The 16,953-nt window shown below is 51.0% G+C and overlaps 1 protein-coding gene across 1 annotated transcript in view; it reads right to left on the bottom strand.

The window, feature by feature from the left end:
• ZSWIM5 (zinc finger SWIM-type containing 5) overlaps positions 1-16,953 on the bottom strand; it is a 96,213-nt gene that overhangs the window by 15,072 nt on the left and 64,188 nt on the right. The window contains exons 2-5 of the mRNA XM_066324986.1: positions 14,278-14,634; positions 6,360-6,508; positions 5,574-5,724; positions 98-277 (exon numbers count right to left, since the gene is read on the bottom strand). Coding sequence (XP_066181083.1) covers positions 98-277; positions 5,574-5,724; positions 6,360-6,508; positions 14,278-14,634 — 837 coding nt within the window. The remainder of the gene's footprint in view (positions 1-97; positions 278-5,573; positions 5,725-6,359; positions 6,509-14,277; positions 14,635-16,953) is intronic.

Here is a 16,953-nt window from a genome sequence, read left to right as displayed (position 1 = left end):
GCAGCTGAAGCGAGTTCTCTCAGCTTTGGGGTGAGTTTTGACCTGGGCCCAACCCCTGTGGCTGTCAGCTGCATTTCCACTCCCCGCCCGGACTCACCTTGGCTGTGACCGGAGCTCTGTGTAAGCGCGTTAGTGATGTTGGGAAGCTCGTTACCATAATTGCCATCTTCCAGGGGACAGACGTCCATCTCACCCCACTTGCGAAGCTGCCGGAGCCAGCAGGATTTCTCTTCCAGCTTGCAGTGCGGGTTTAACACCACGCACACCCACAGGGCTCCTAAACAAAGCCAAAAAATCACAGAGGTGCCCCCGCGATGCGTGCAGGGCAAAGCTCTCCGGCCGCCACGCTTGCCCCGAGAGCCTGCAAGGTTCCATCGAGGTTTGTAAACTCATTTCAGCATAATGCACAGACCCAGGAGGGGGATTAACACAGCTTTTAAATAAGAAGGAAATTAACTCTATCCCAGCTGAAACCAGAACAAAGTAAAACTCCTCTATAATGAAGCTAAATTATAATCTCATGAGATGGGGGACAGTGGGGAGGAGGGAAGGGGAGAGCGGCTGTGTATGAATTTGTGAGTGCTTCTGTCTGCCAGGACAAATCTAGTGTTTGAACTACACATCAAAGCATGCTTAAAAACACCCTGGCAAGCTGCAGAGTCTGTATCTCCAAAGACTAACCTGATTTTGATCCTACCCACGTTCCAAGTGCTTTAAAACCCGCTCTGAATGCTATTTCATCTACCATTGTTCTTCAGGCCATTTGCATTCAACTATTTAAGAAGGAGATTTGGTGTATTTTCTTTCTTTTTTTTTTTTTTTTCCTTTTTCAATCCCTACTAGCCCCCAGCCTGCAGAGGAACCAGCAAAGGAACATGGAGCTTGGCTCAATGTCTTGCAGGCAAGGGCTCTCCCTGATGCGAGCCCTTTGGATCTCACAAGCCATGTTGCTCACCAGTAGGACACCCATACTGACACCCTCTGTGTCAAGCATGGGATCTCACATGATGCTGATGATGCTGTCTGCTGTGTCAGAGGCAAAACCAGGATCAAGGACATCTGTCATCATTAAGATTCAGCTCATCCTTTCATAAAACAGGGCTGATGCTGGTGCTGCTAACTGAGCCTTGCAGACTATTCCGGGTCACTCACTGCTCCAATAAGGGCTACAGCAACCTAAGTGCAAACTCGTGAATTCTCCTTTAGCTAATTCCATTTCTACCCAAATTTCCCTGCAAGGCTGCTAGGATGCAGCGTGTTTCCCCCCTCCCTTGTGCTTCCCTGAGGGGTGGGATGGCTGTGGGCTGCCACAGCTGCAATGTGAGGTATCCCCAGGGATCCCCTCGGGCTGAACAGTTCCTGCTGCTCCTCTCTCTGCCCATGTCAAATCCCATCACACAAATGGGACAGCTCAGCTTCTGAAGAAACACCCTCCCTGCCTCTCCTCCATAGGCTCAGTAAAGACCTGGAGCACCTTCCTTCTCCCTGCCCAGCCTACTGCTGTCTCTCACCTCTCCATCACTCCCAGAGCCAAAATTCCCATCCCAAAGTGACAGCCAGTGGCATACAACATCACCCAACACACACAACACGGAGATTCCTCGACAAGACCAAACCACCTCCCTTGCTGGCTGTGTTTTGAGCAGCAGCTCCCCAGCTGCACAGCCCTGCCATTCAGCCAAAGAGCCCCAAGCAAGGCTGCAGACCAGACAGGAGCCAGATCAGCTGGTCCCTCTGCCAGACAGCGCCAGGCAAACCCAGGCTGAGAAGTGATGTCCTGGGCCTGGCTCCACACTGGTGCCTCTCCACTGCTCTGCATTACAGCTGAGCTTTGGTGGTGCTTTTGGGGTGCATGTCCCCAGACCAATCCTTTGCCAGTTGCAACTTGTGGGCATGTCTGGTTCAAAACATTAGTAATGCGTAGAGGCTGTGCATATCTGGCTCCTTGGAGCTGCCTGGCTCAGCAGGAGAGACGGCACCATGTCACAACACAGATGGTGGCAGCAGCATCACATCCAGGAATGGGCATGGGAAAAGCAATTGCAGGCACGAGCATCAGCAATTGTCCAAAGCAGCCCCTGCCCAGTTCAGCTCAATCTCTGCTCCCAAGAAACCCCACCAACAGCTCACTTCCTTCTGATGAACAGGGGCGATTAAGATTTTTAAGCTGCAACATCAGCAATTAATTAACGTGTAAAAGAGGTATCTCCTTAGGGGCCCATCCTTACCAGAGCAGGTCTATGTCACTCACTTCTAGGCTCCTGCAGACTCCATAGGGGATACTTAAACATGGCATCTTTGTAAAAAGCAGGTCTCAGCTCCAGAAAGTGAGTCTTCCTTAAGGAAGGAGATAGAGCTTCCAACCTCCTCGGGTGGCCATGAGATAAAACCTGCACTCAACTCTGGGTGTTGGGCATTCCCTTCCCATCAGTGCTCAAGCCTGTTGTCATTGCTCTTCTTCACCCACTTTGGGGCTGCTTGTGTGAAAAGCAGCCTCAGGCAGTTTCAACTCATGCCTCTGAGGGTGCACAGAGCTTGGCTGACAGGCAGTAACAAGGCTTGGTGCTCCAGCTCTACCGCCCCCAGGAATGGGATGCACCCGCTGGAATTTTGGCTTCCACAGCTCTGCTAATATGCGTTCCTCGGAAGCCTCATGACTTTGCTGCCTATTTTTGAGAGCCCTCTGAGGCATCCTTTGCATGCCAAAACATTATGCCCCTGGGCTCCCCTGCAGAAAGAATGATGTGGTGGGGAGGTGGGAACCAGAAGGGAAGTGAGATTTGCATCTGTCTCAGTCATGATAATTATCTGGGAGATATAATAGAGTGGTTTTCTGAGCCCTGTGGTCAAGTGACATCAGCTGACAACACAAAGTGACTCCTGTCCTGAGCTGAAATGCCACACCAGGTCAGACTCCATGTCTCTTCACATGCTGCAGAAACCTTCATCTGAACTTTCTGATAGCAGGAGGTTAAGTGGGGAACAAAGCGGCAGATCACGATTAAGCTAAGCCTCTAAACAAAAATGCTTTTTGATGAGAGGGCTGGGTGCAGGGACAGGGGGGTCAGAGCCTTCCCAGCCCAGTGGTCCTGGCTGCTGGCCCCAGAGAAGACAGGCACTCCGATCCCGCGCCCAAGTTTCCCAACCATCAAAGAAATTCTCCTGTTTCCCACAGGGTCGCTCCCCGGCCTAATCTGCTGAAATTCCCCACTGTAAACAAGTGGCCGAGATAAATAAACCCGTCTCCAGGCAGATTAAGGTCAGGCTGCACTTCAGCTGGTTTTTCGTCTATTTTTTGTAATTAGGCTTTAATCGTAAGTACTAATGCGCCAGGGCAAATACTCCCACGCTGCTGAGCTCTCCATCCAGCAGGTCCTTCCTTTGGCTCCCCAGCAGACGGGGCAATAGAGGTTCAGTTGGCAGCACATGCACAAGTGAACGATCCCGTTTTTATTTTAATTTTCTTCTTTTTTTTTTTTTTTTATAACTCTGAAATCCTGCAAAATCCTTTACATTTTCCCCAGCATAAATCCACAATCTTCTTTAAGGCTGATCTTCTTCCAATCCCATGCAATTCTGTGATGCAGTCTTTGCTAAAATCGATGATTAATTATTAAACACATGCCCAAAATAATTTGCAAAAGGCCCATTTTTTGCTTCTAAGTGGTGGGGAATTGTGGTCTGTGCCAGGGCTTCCTCTGACAGCTGGCAACAGGCCCCTCATGCCTCCCTTCAGCAGCTTTGGCATCCACAGCCCATAGCCAGTGGGATTTGGTGCTTCCACTGCTCATGTGCCCTGGGTATTGGTACTTGTTTAGGACACCTCTCTGCATTCCTGATGTTCATTACTGGTCAACGCCCCCAACTCAGAACAGCTCTGATCTCCACACCTCCTTCAGAGGTATGCTCTGCTCCTACAGTAAACATTGACCAAGGCCAAATGCAAAAGCCTTCTGTAAAATGAGGGAATAATCTCTGCTCTGAGTACAGTTTATGCCCATCCTGGAGGTGCTTCTTGGAACATCACCATGTCCTCTACAGGAGCTTCTCTTCAGCAAGGAGGTGCCCAGACCCTCATGTGTGACATGCCTATGCTCTGACGTGTGTTGGCTGGCACCACACTTCCCCTGCTGTCCTGTTGATCCAGCACTGGTAGGGCCCTGACATTCCCCAGCCACTTTGCCATCTGCCAACGGGGACGTGCTGCCACCTCCTCCCACTCTGCTGACCAAACCTGTGTGCACCAACCTGGTCCTTGTACAGTTAAGCCAGGACTGAAACCCAACCACTTTCCCCTGGCCTGTGCAGGAAGGGAGGGAGGGCTTTTGGCTTGGATAACAGCTTGGAAATCTGGCCAAATAATCTGTAATTTTAAGCAAATTGCTTCCTGCGTCCAGGCCTGCCCACACCCCCATCCATTCATATACCACCAATGTGTTTGCTTTCCTCCATGTGGAAATTCTGGCTTGGTGGACTTGGCCACCTCTCCAGGATCCTTGCATATCCAATTGTCTAGCTGCAGCATCCCAAAATCCTGGAAATATCTTCTTGGCAAGCAAGAACAGATGAGCTCACCAGAGCTGGTGTGGTTATTTCCATCCAGGAAATTTCATACAGAAACAAGACATCCCACCCCTGCCCAGATCTTGTCTGCATAGTTTGGCCAGGGTTCCCAGCCTCATTTGTGTTTGCACTTGTTGGGCACTTGGTAGGTGGGTATATGATTCCCAGCTGCAGCCTCAGATGTTCCAGATCCCAGACCATCCTAATCCTTCTTCCAGCTCTACCATATCCATTTGGTGCCAGCCCATCAGCCCTTGCCCTTGCACAGTATCTCCTAACAGCAGGCTGCAAAGGAGCTCAAACACACTCATCAAACTATGGCTCAAGTCAAACTATTCACCCAAGATCTCACAAGTCCAGGGGAGCCCAGAACCGCAGGGTTAACTTCACCACACAACCCTACTCCCCAAGCCCACGTCATCTAAATGTTTTATTCTAATGATATTACAGTGTCAGCCAGCTGAGCTGGTGTCTAAGGTGCTTAGCTAGAATTACCCAGAACTGCATTTCCCTCACAGCCAGGCTCTGTGCTGCCCATCCTGCCCCCCTCATCCTGGAAACGTGCACCACAGCAGGCAGAATCTGTTAGATGTGATGAGACTTGAGAACCTGCCTTTCCCTCTCTGGATCACGGTTCCTCCAGGAACAGCACTTCCACATCCAGGCTACCTCCAGCCCCTGGGGCTCACCAGCTCTGTGTCCTTCCTCACAAAGGCTTTGGGGCAGCTCACCAAACCACCAGCCTGCTGGAAGCGTGGGACCAGCAATACACTGCACACCTGTCATCCTTGATCCCTTTGCAGGAGAGGGGCAGGTTTAAGGTTTTGAACTGTGTGGTTTGGGCCTGATCCACCTGTCTCACAGTGATTCCACAACAGAGGATACAGTAAGGTCCTGGCATGTCTCAGGGTCTCTGTTCCCAAAAGAGCTCCATAAGGCCTCTTTAATTATGCCCATTGGCCCAGCAGCCCAGCTAACTCTGCTCCTCCCTGCAAGGCAATGACCCTTACCCAGCTCATCCCAGAGCTGCCGGCACTTCTCTGTAATGCCCGTGCCCTGCTGCCGCCAGAGGGAGAGCCGAGGATCAGCCATGAACTGCTCTGTTATCAACGTCAGCATCCTGGCCCCGTTGGAGTCCCTCATGCGCAGCATCTCCCGGACCTGGAAAGGACAAAGAGAAAGTCTTGCGTGAGACAAACCACGGTCCCTCAGAGGTGTATAAGACACGTTCACCTGGCTCACAACCCATAGCTCCCTCAGCCTGAGAGTCCAGACTGTAAATAAATACATTCATACATATATGTGTGTATAATGTACACACATTAAAACCCTCATGAAATGGCTGTGATGAGGCTGACTGGAGCTCAGCTGAGTAGCAGTCACAGCCAAGCTGTGAAGGAGACTGAGATTAAGAATATGAAAGCAAAGCCCTTCTGCAAAGAAAGAGAAAAGCCCATAGGTTGGTGAGATCTGCGGGTTATGGTCCCACCTTCCCTTGGCCTTGGTAGGCTCTGGAGGGTTGGCTTTTTCCCCATTGTGCTGAAGAGGAGATAGGGGAATGCCCTTCCTTGCACAGGGATCACGGCACTCATGGGAGGAAGGGACCTGCTAGGACAGCAGGTGAAACAATCCAGGCCTGACCCAGAGCCTGGATCACAACCGCCTGCTCCGTGACAGGGCGAGAAGGCACTGGAGCAGAGATTCCCAGCTGTGATGGGCATCCTGCCAGGGCAGCCAGCGAGTGCCAGCTACGTGACACGCTGTGCAGAGATGAGAGAGAGCAGCCAGCTCCTCACCTTGGCAAACATGGAGTTGAGCTGCTTCCCCGAGCCGTAGTACCCTCCCTGAGATAGGAACAGCTTCACCTGCTCTCGGACCTGCTCCTCATCCAAGTGCCAGCAGTTCTCGTCATCGATGCTGGCCCCAGCAGTGGGGTCAGGAGCACCTGAGAGGATGGGGAGGGGAGAAGAGAGACAACCATGTTTATGGCAGCAGGGTCAGCAGTCCCACTAGCAAGGAGTGGACCTATCTCTCTTTTATTAGGAACCTACCTTTACTTTATCAGCTCAGGTGACAGAAAACCAACTAGATTCCTCAGTAGGGAGCCCAGCTGGCAGCACTGTGCTGTCCTAACACAGTGGTGGCAGCAGCCATCAGGGGGGATCCTGACCACAGGGCTAATGCTTGCATGGCTCCTCACTCTCTGCACTCCATGTGAAATGAGGCTGAGGAAGACCAGGGACCTGCCTTCCTCCAAAGCCCAGGAGTGCAGGCAGCACAGCTGCAGAGCCTGGAGCATTCTGCGGCTCCAGGGATTGCCCAGTGTGCTCCTGCTCCACATCACTGGTTTGTTACAGCATCAGTAAAGCTCCAATTCCTGCAAGCCCTTCCCCATGTCTGAAACAGTCTAACAAAGGTACTACTGCACTCCAGAGCCCTGGGTTAAACACCTGGTCCTGCCCCTCACTTGCTTTAGGACAGGAGACAAGACCCTAGGCATCACTGTACCTGCCTGAGAGAGACCCTCTGCAGGAAAGAACAGAAGATCAATAACCCTTCAAAGAACAAACTGTGACCAGAGAAGGGCCTTTGGCAAGAACACATATGCATTCACAGGCTGCATTTCATCTTCCAGAGAACAAAAGAAAGAAAGAAAATCCACAATTGATTTAAACAAATATCCCTTGCCTTGCCCCTTTCAATTCCCTTTTTCTCACCCAAGCACTACCCTACATCCCAGCCATGGATTCCGGGGCTCACAGGACAGGCAACAGCACAACTCCAGTGAGCAGCCAAGAGCACAAAATGGAACAGAAACTTGGATTTTCAGCTGTCTGCTTTTGGGTCCCATTCTACAGAAACTCCTTAGGGAAAACCAGTACTAAGGAGGGACTGCTGCAGCTGGAGGATGCTCCACCCCACTTTGGTCTGCTTCTCCCATCTCCCTCTCAAGAGATGAAGCCCAGGAAGAGCATGGTGCTGCACGAGGAGCCATGGGATGCTGTAGCTGACACATTCCCAATTCAATCTTCATGACATCTTTTCCAAAACTGGAACCTGGCTGGGAAGCAGACATCACTTTCCCACAGAAACAGTCCAGGATGCTGTACACACCCCAGCCTTGTGCATTGCTGAACCAGGAGCTCAAATACAATTCATGAAAATTGTGCTCCAGGATATCTGTTCAGCAGGGCAAGTGTTTCTTCCTGGCTTGTAAGCAAGACAACATCAACCTCAGGGGTTCTGTTCCTCCAGCAAAGGCTGAGAACACTCCTGACCTGCTAAGATACAGTTATTTGTATTTAATGTCCTTTACAAAATTACTTTAATTTCTGCTAACATTCACTGCCTGAAAGAATTTGCAGCAAGCTCTAGACATGCTGAAGGGACAGGATCCTGCTGCTCCCTCTGCAGAATAATTTATAGTCAACACAACTGCATAACTGGGACAAGATCTGAAGAAGCAGAAAGGAAATCACAGTTCCGGAATAAGCATAAGGACTTTTGCCACACATGCCCTGATCCTGATCCCATTCCCCTGCCACAGCCCTGGAGAAGCAGTTAAACCTCGAGCCCCGAGCAAGAGGAGAGTCCTGCTCAGTGTACCATCAGAGTCAGCTCAGAGGGGCATAAGCCATGAGGGACAATCACAGCCAGGGACAGGGACAGTCCATGCGGCCGGCCCTCTGAGCTTTTCTGCGCCTTTTCCTTCCCTCCCCCAGCCTCATCCTTATCTCGCAGATAAAGAGCAGACAAGCCAGTGATTATCCCCTATCAGGAACCGATGACTAATCTGTCTACCATGAGTGCTTATCCGGCCCCATCACTAGGTATCCCAGACGCTTGCACTCTTAATATCCTCCTCCCTACCATCCTGCCCCGCCACTCCCAGCTGCAGCTATCCAGAGCAGCCTTGGCTGCCTCTACAGGGTCACCTGTCCACAGGGACCAGCAGGGCATGGACGCCTGGGGTGACTCCTCCCATCAAAGCTCAGCTCATCTCTCACCGTGGCCACTGTGACAGATTAAGGAGGAGGTCGCAAAATGCCAAAAGTAGGTGTGCTTTTTGGGGGTTCCCGGGGCTACCCCTCGGTGCCTGCTGCTCACACGTAGCGTTAGCGACGGAAAGCCCGAGCAGCAAGGAAGGGAGTGTGCAGCTAAATAAAACCTCCTCCTCCCACGCAACACATTGAGTACTTCGCACGTTGGGGTTCGGGCCGCAGCCAAATTAGCAACGCGCCTCCGGCGCCTCCAAATAAAGCCCAAATTTGCTTGTAAATGTATTTTTCTCTCCTATAAAAGATTCAGAGAGAGGGCTGTAATAGCAAATTCCCACACGTGCAGCGCAACCCGGCAGATAACGGGCTGCCCAATTACACTGGGGAGCTGGATAAACATTTAAGAGCAAACAATGGGATTTGTGCTGGGTTTAAATATTAATGGCAGGATTTGTCCACTTCCCCTTGCCAACGTTCACACCGTGGGGGCTTCAGCAGCGGCGTGCCGTGACGCAGCTGATGAGTGATTCCATGTCTCAGCTCCAAAGGAGCTGGGAACGGCATGTAAAACAGCCCAGCGCCTGCATAACACATTTCTCATATAGCAGCATTCGTGCTCCAAAGAGCCCTGTTTCAGATGTGCTGGATCTTGGTCCTGCCGGATTCAGATTTAAGGAAACACCATTGCACATCTTGAGTGGAAAGAGTGTTTCACCAGCCCGTTTACACTGGCTGTAGAAACTGAGATAAAAATGCAATCCATCACACCCCCGAGCTGGGCTCCCTCCTCACTGGGAGCTCGGGGGTTTAACTGTTTGACAGCCAAGTAGGACTTGGCAAATACAACGAGTGAGAAAAAAGGTCTGGAAAAATCTACAAATTAGAAAACAGAGTGAAGTCAGGCATGGAAAATTCAACCCCTTGCTCAGAAATTAGCTGCCCAACATGAAGAAAACAAAAGGGGCTCCTGGACTGGGAAGCTGAGGTTTCCAGGGCTGAAGAGGCAGTAGGACCTTATGGGCCACGCCAAAGCATTGGCACATCCCAAACCCAAGCTCCTGAATCCAAGAAGGGGAGATATATCAGCGAGTAGTGTGGAAAACACTCCCAGAACACCTGACTTGAAGCAGGATTGGTCATACAAAGAAAAAGGAAAAAGGCATGATCATTATTTTTAACCAGTACCTGGAGCTGATGAAGTGATGCTAAAAGCCACCCAGCAATAAAGGTTGCTGCTCCATCATCTCCCCTATGGTCATTTCACCTGACTATGCCCAGCACCCATGAGTGGTTTGGGGCCTGGCTGTGCCATCCCCGGGGCTAGTGGTGCCTGGAGCAGTGCTGGCCATCGTGGTGGCCATTCACAAGGGCCATCTCATGGCTGCACGTGGTGGTGTTGCTGAATGCCTCTGAGCTCCTCTCCGGCATCCAGAGAGAAAACAGATGTGAAGGATCAGCTCAGGGTAGGGGGTGGGGAGGACATGGACAAATAAGCAAATGGCAGAAAACCTTGAAGAGAAAATAACCAGGCACCAGAAAGGAAATGAACTCTAACAAGGGATTAAAAATAGCAGCAAAGCAAGGAATCCAGCTCCGCCAAGACTCCTCCTTTGTTTTCAAGTGGAGGCAAGTCAGAGGGAGCTGCCAGGCCAGCCTGAAGATTCATATACACCTGACAGCAATGAGGCAAGAGAATCCAGACTGGCTCCCAGCATGGAGGACAGGAGCAATGTGGTCCAGCTGGTACCAGTACCTGGTGCAGCTGACTTTGGAAGCTGCTTGTCAAGCACCACTCGTGCTCTGGAGTCATTTGGCAACCCCAGTCACTCTGCAAGACAGGGGGAAGAGCTGCCTTGCTCTCCAGTACTCAGGTGTGTTTTATCCCTTAAATCCACAACAGCTCAGCAAACAGGAACACGAATGCCCTGGAGATGTGACCTTCTCCTCCTTCCCTGTGGGAAGGCAGAATTTCAAATAGATTTACTGGCGCTGCCCTCCAGACACTGTCTCGGGATGACCTGAAAGTCAAAGAGCACCCGAGGACTCCTCAAACATCAGCCTTGGCTCAGTGCGACAGGACAGGCAGGGACTTCCTGCACACTGACCTGGCAGCCAGCGTGCTGTGCACAAGTGGCAAGTATTAGCTTGGGATGGGACAATATTAGCCCAGGAATTGAAGAAAGCTCAAGGTGGTCAAGAATGCATGTGGGACAAAAGGGAATGGATGAGGCAGCAGGCTTCTTATGGCTTTTGCATAAGGAGATCTGCTTTTCCCATGCCAAAGACGGAGAGCCCATTCCCTTCGAGGGTTTTCCAGAAGTCCTCTCCTCCAAGGAAGCTCCCAAGACCCAGGAGGACCATGGAGGCCCCTTGGTGATTCACATGGCTTGTCCTCAGAGGGAGTTGCCCCTGCACCTTGCTACAGCAGAGTTTTTGTGGCTTTTCTCACTTCTGCTTGAGAAGAGCACCCCAAGCCCTTTGATGGCACCAGCTGAGCACCACAGATACTGTGTCATCCACTGGCATTTCCGTGGGCCAGACAGACCACCCCAGCCACAACTCCTGGACTGAGGCCAGCAGCACTCTCTGCCATGTCCACATGCTGCTCAAGCTGAGTGAGATACAGAACTACAAACATGGGGTCTGCCAAAATCCCCTGCTCCTTACACAAGGAAGGGGGAGAATTCATCAATGATGCACAAAGGATACCTCTAAGCCCCAAATCTTCTGGGCCTGTTCCATCTTCAAGAAGAGCGGAGGGAACACAGTGCCAAGGTGGTCACCACCAGATGATCCTCATTCCCTTGGAGTCCTAGCTGTTGGATCCAAGCTTTCCAGCTGCAGCTTCTGGCTGCCCCCAGCATTCTGCCCACCAGGAGAGACCAAGCAGCCACGAGTCACTTTTGCTGGCGCAGTGACATCCTTGCAGCCTTGCTCTCTGCCAGGCAGCCACACTGCTGGCTTTGTCCCCTTGGGGAGGAGCATTGAAACCCACCCGGGGCTCCTCCCTCCAGCTGCCACTCCAGACGCCAAGCATGGAGGTGCCAGACACGCGGGATGCTCTCCCTGGCACACACTGCCCTGTGCAGCCAAGCCATAGGAGCAGAAACGTGAGCCACTTCAGTCGGCGGAGGTCAAGTGGGGAGCAGAGAGGCAGGCACACCTAGCCTCTGCTTGGACTGAGTCCTTTGGGAACATGCAAGCACCTTGGCTGTGCTCCAAGACTCCATCATTACTGGATAGTTTGCATTTCCTTCTAGGAAGACAGCCGGGAAGATCAGCACACAGTGCACAGCCCGCGGCTACAGACTCCTGCAAGGAACAAAGCTCCAATGCCTGGAGCTGAGCACACCAGACAATGGCCAGTAATTTTCTCTGCCACTCAGGCTCTGCAGGAGGAGAAGAAGCATCCCTGAAAGCCTTATTTTACAAAACCAGACAAGCCCCTTGCACAAGGGGTAGGTATTCCTCACCCAGCCTGGTGCAAAATCAGTTCCTCAATCCTACATGCTCAACATATAAACAAGGAAAGAGGAATCCTTTGGGTGACCTGAGGCACGTGAGGAAGACCTGATGCTGATACAAAGCTCAACACACTTCTCAAAATAAAGAGGGGCAGGGGAAAAAAAAAGGAATTCTAGAGAGAACATTGTTGCTCCAGGGTGTAATAATTTCAGGTGTCCAAAGCACACACTGGGTTACTTTTTAGGTTGCAGAGGCTGGCCTGCCAAAAGCCACCTTGGTCCCAAACCAAGGCTGGGGTGTGACCCCAAGGATCTGAAATGCACATGGTCAAGAAATGGACATAAAATTCTGTGCAGAGCATAGCTTGAAGAACTATAAATCCCAGGATCAGTGACCCACTACAAATGCATGATCCACAGCTGGGAAGGGCAAGACGAGGGACAAATTTGGATTCACTTCACGTGGAGACCCCAGAATTCCTCTCCCACGAACAGACCCCCATGGCTGCAACCACTCCTCACTCTGGGGTCAAGCAGGTCTGCAGTGTAGCTGGTTGCACTGTGGCTGTGCTTCTGGCAGGACCAGGAGGGCAAAACTGGCAACACCGTCCAGGATAAATAATTGAAGCCCTGGACAGCATCATTTTGACCTTGAATGTGAGGGGTTTGGAGCCTTCCTTTTCAAAGGATGCAATGCTTATGAGTTATAGATCACCTTAATATATGTCATCATATGAAGGCTGATCTGCATCCTCCCCCAGGGTGAGACAAGGCTGCTTTCCTGCTTGCAGAGGTGTTCACTTATTTGTGACCTGCTGGGCAGCCACAAGGGTGGCAGAGAGGTGCCACCCTCTGTTGGGTGACCATGTCTCTCACTGAAGTGTGTGAATTTGCACAAGTCTGAACGGAGAATTTTTTGGGTTTTTTTTTTTTTTAAACCACTTGTAAAAACAAGAAGCAGATATTGAACTGGAGCCAACATCTGTATCTTTGTAAGACTTTCAATCACCAGCCTTTTGCTGACTCTAGAGCAATAAATATTCACAGCCTTAAAAGCTTTACTTCAATCTGCTTAGTAGAAAGCAGCCTCAAACAATGGCCAAGAAGGGATCTTGCCCAGCCTCAGTAGATCAGCTGAGAGAAGGAATGGCCCTCACCAGATCCTTGCAGCATCACAGGTCCTCATTATTTTACTATGCCAAAAATTGAAGGCCCCCCCTGCAAAAGCCAGTTACTTAGTGCACAACCACCCATGTGGCAGATGGGGCCCAGCAGAGGAGACAAGGCCTCTCCCAAGGTAGGAACAGTAACGACCAGATAGAGAGAGATGAACGCATCTAAGATCAGAGCTGCCATCACCCGCATGGTGACGATGAACCTCTGGCCTTACTTCTCTACATGTGGATTCAACTAGTTGAGATGGTATTTTAGGCTGCATATGGGGCTTTTCATCTTCAGAACACTTAACAGGCACACATTAATCTGTGCAACACCCTTCCGTGGCAGATAAGTGTTTATTATCTCTGCTCTACAGCTGGTGGGACTGGCACGGTGGGGAGCAGCTCATTGTTGCAGACCCTGGGCAACCTCAGCTCCTGGGCTCCTTGAAAAGACACAGCCGGAGATCCCCAGGAGATTGGGCCATATCCTGGGCCAGTGGAGCAAGGCTGGGCTGAGCACTGTCCCTCAGATTCCCAGGGGAGGAAGTCAAAAGCGTCTTCCAAACACAAAGCCCCAGGACACATCTCCACTGCCTTTGTGCAGTAGGTAAGAACAGCGGCGCTAATTTATTATGGGCAAATTAACACCCATGGAGATTAAAGCTTTATCTCCCACCAGCTCAGCTGCATCTGACTTAGTGCAGGGCTCCGCCTAACACTGTATCCTCACGTGCTGGAGGAACCACATCCCCACTGCACCTCCTGCTCCTCAGGGTCCCACCATGTCCTTGGATTCTCCATTCTGATCTGAGCTGTGTCTTGTGCACCACGAGCCTGTCAGCTCTGCCTCTTCCTGCCTGTTGAAGCCCATGTTTGACAGATAAAACACATAAAAAAGAGCAGAGGGCAGGATGGGGACACGCCAGTCATGTGGTCCCAATACCCATGCATTAACATCAGTGTGACACTGCCAGCTCTCTCTGTGCAGCAAAAGACAAAATGTAAAATGAAGGACATCACCATGGGCTCCAAAACCACCACCCCAGCCCCAAACACAGAGTCAGCACCACATAGTGAGGAGGGAGGAATTACCATGCACTTGGTTGATCTCGGAGTTGGATGACAGGATCTCATCAGCCAACTTCTGGGCGGTGGGCAGCACCTCGGTGTGGTGTGCTGTGATCAAATACTGAACAAACTTCTGGAGCTGGTCCCTGTTCATCTGGAAAAGGGTCTCTGAGATGGGAAGACGGAGTTTGACCTGGTCTGGCTTGCGGATCCTGTACAGTGAAAGCGCCACGACATGAGCGCAGTAAAAAATGTCCTTGTTCCCACAGCCGCACGTCACTGAGGTGATTTTGCAGCGGTCGAAGCTGATGGCCACCTTGTAAGTCATCTCTGGTTCTGTCGCAGTCGCTGGCTCCGTTACTGTTCCGCTGAGGTGGAACCCTGGAGAGGGGAAGAAGAGGGAAAGGTCAGGTTAGCCTCCCCCTGACCACGGCCACCCATGCCAGCTCTGGAAGAAAGGAAAGCCAAGGCTGCTTGTGTGTCTCTCTCATATACCCAGGAGTGCAGCACCCAGCACAGCCCATCCCCGTGGCTTACACCCAGCAACACCCAGCCCGTGTATACAAACACATTTCTGCACCAACACACACACAGAGCCAGACTCATCGGCGAGTTTATTTAACAGCCAAACCCTCAGGGGAAGAGCGAAGCTGCTCAGTTCCCATTTGTTTAAGTATCTCAGACTGTTTCTCTCCTGGGAGTCATTTCATCCACGCCTCCCTCTCGCTGAATTTGCAACTCACATGAGTGAGGGCTGGTAGGAAAAGACCACGTTTGCTTTTCTTTGATGAGGCAGACAAAAAAACCTCACAAACTAAATGCAAAGCAATTCCAACTTTGGTCTCTCAACCAGGTAGAGTGCTCCAGGGCACGGTCACAGCTCTGAGCTCTTCCACACAGCGTAAATAAAGAGCAGGGACAGGAGCTATGTGCAGTTCAAACCACAGCTGGGGGGAAAACCGTTCCCTGAGTTCCACAAATCGTTCACACCAATGTTATGGTGCTCCAGATAGTTCCCACCATGCAGAAGGGGGGTGCAGTGCCTTCAGGCACACTGTGTGGAAAAAAAGCCCCGGAAGTCCCAAACACAGGTGAGGAACATGAGATGGGCTCAGGAAGGGCATGAGACGTCCCATGGGTCCAAAGAAAGGTGGATATACCAAGCAAGTGAGGGACTAAGTCAGAGAGAGAAGACTGACTGATGGATGCCTCTAAACCTGACTTTGAGCAGGAGTCTCAGGGAGTTATTCTCACGATCCAGCTGCTGAGTGGGTCCAACATCAACACTCTGCACTTGCTCTCAGCCACCTGAAAAAGGGATATCTTTGTTTCTCACACTCATCTGCCTTGTTCCTCCAAGAGAGTGAGGCTGCACCAGGCGGTTAATTAACATGGCCAGGGCAATCCAGTGTCCCTATGTCAGAACACAGTGTGGGACCTGGCACCTCACACCGCCCATCTCAGCCGTCCTCCCTGAGGAGGATGCTCACTTTTCCCCATGCCACTGCAACCTTATTAAGTCTGTGTATGTACAGGTCCCTGCAGAGCCTGACATCCCCTCAGAGAAGGCAGCAGACAGCTGAGAGCCCTACAATTAGCGACAGAAAAGGAGAAGGGGTGGGGGGGCGAAGATTAAAATACATTAACTGCATCAAACCCTTGTGCGTTTGCCAGCTCTTAAAAAGGCTTTCGGAGACAAATTCTACCAGAGGTTTTTAATAAATGGCATCAAAACCAGCTATTCACTGCCAGTCTCTTTAAAGCCACGCCAAAAACCACATTCAAATCTGATTAAGCGTCAAGGAGGTCTGCTTTTACTTTAGTGCTGGGGCGGGGGAAAAGCAGAGCTGCTCTGCTGCCATCACCCAAAAGCCACCCCATGTGGCCAGCAGAGCAGGAGGAGAGGGATGGACAGCCCTGCACTTCCCTCCCCACCCTGCTCGCAGGCTGCCGGGAGCAGGAGCATGTAGTGGAGGTGCTGGGCTCGGTGCCGCGGGAGCAGCGGCCAGGGGCTGACAAGCCTCCCCCTCTACACAAGCCCGTCCCCCGGCAGCCAAACTATATAAATCCAGAGGATAAACTCCAAAGTGTTTATGTTTTACCACTTCTCTGGTTTGCAATGCTTGGCAGGCGGCTCCGACTCACTGCCAGTTTCTCCCTAGTTTACTTTTTGAACAAGTTAAAGGGACTGGAAACTGCGTTCCTGAGCGAGTGTGTATGTATATCTTCATATGTATGCCTGCACACACAGATATAAAACACTCTAGGACAAATTACTGGCCATAAACACTGCCTTGAAATGCTTACTTTAACAGGACCATAGGCCAGACCCCACTTGGGGCTAACTGGTGTAAGGCTGGAGGAACTCATTTAACCAAATTACCTATTTCAAACAGGTATAAGTCTGAAAATATATCAACTGTGATCTGATCCAGTCTCTCAAGACAGAATATTTGTCCAGATACTTCTCAGGCATTCCATAAACTGTGCTCTCCCATCTGCTGCAAGATCTGGTTTTCACAACTCAGATCTGGTCTGCACATCGAACAGGACCATTCAGTATGTCAACAACTGCCAAGTTCATCTGGCATTCCAGCCCCAAGTCAAGTGTTGGTTTAGATTTTAGCTGTGGTGACAGCAGGTCTATTTAAGATAAACTAGGAACTCTACAAAACATTTATCAGAAGTTCAGTCATAAAT

This window comes from Sylvia atricapilla, chromosome 9, assembly GCF_009819655.1.
Source record: "Sylvia atricapilla isolate bSylAtr1 chromosome 9, bSylAtr1.pri, whole genome shotgun sequence".
In the NCBI taxonomy this organism is placed as follows: domain Eukaryota; kingdom Metazoa; phylum Chordata; class Aves; order Passeriformes; family Sylviidae; genus Sylvia; species Sylvia atricapilla.
Note: the sequence above shows the minus strand (reverse complement) of the source record. Positions and strands in the feature narration are given on the sequence as shown.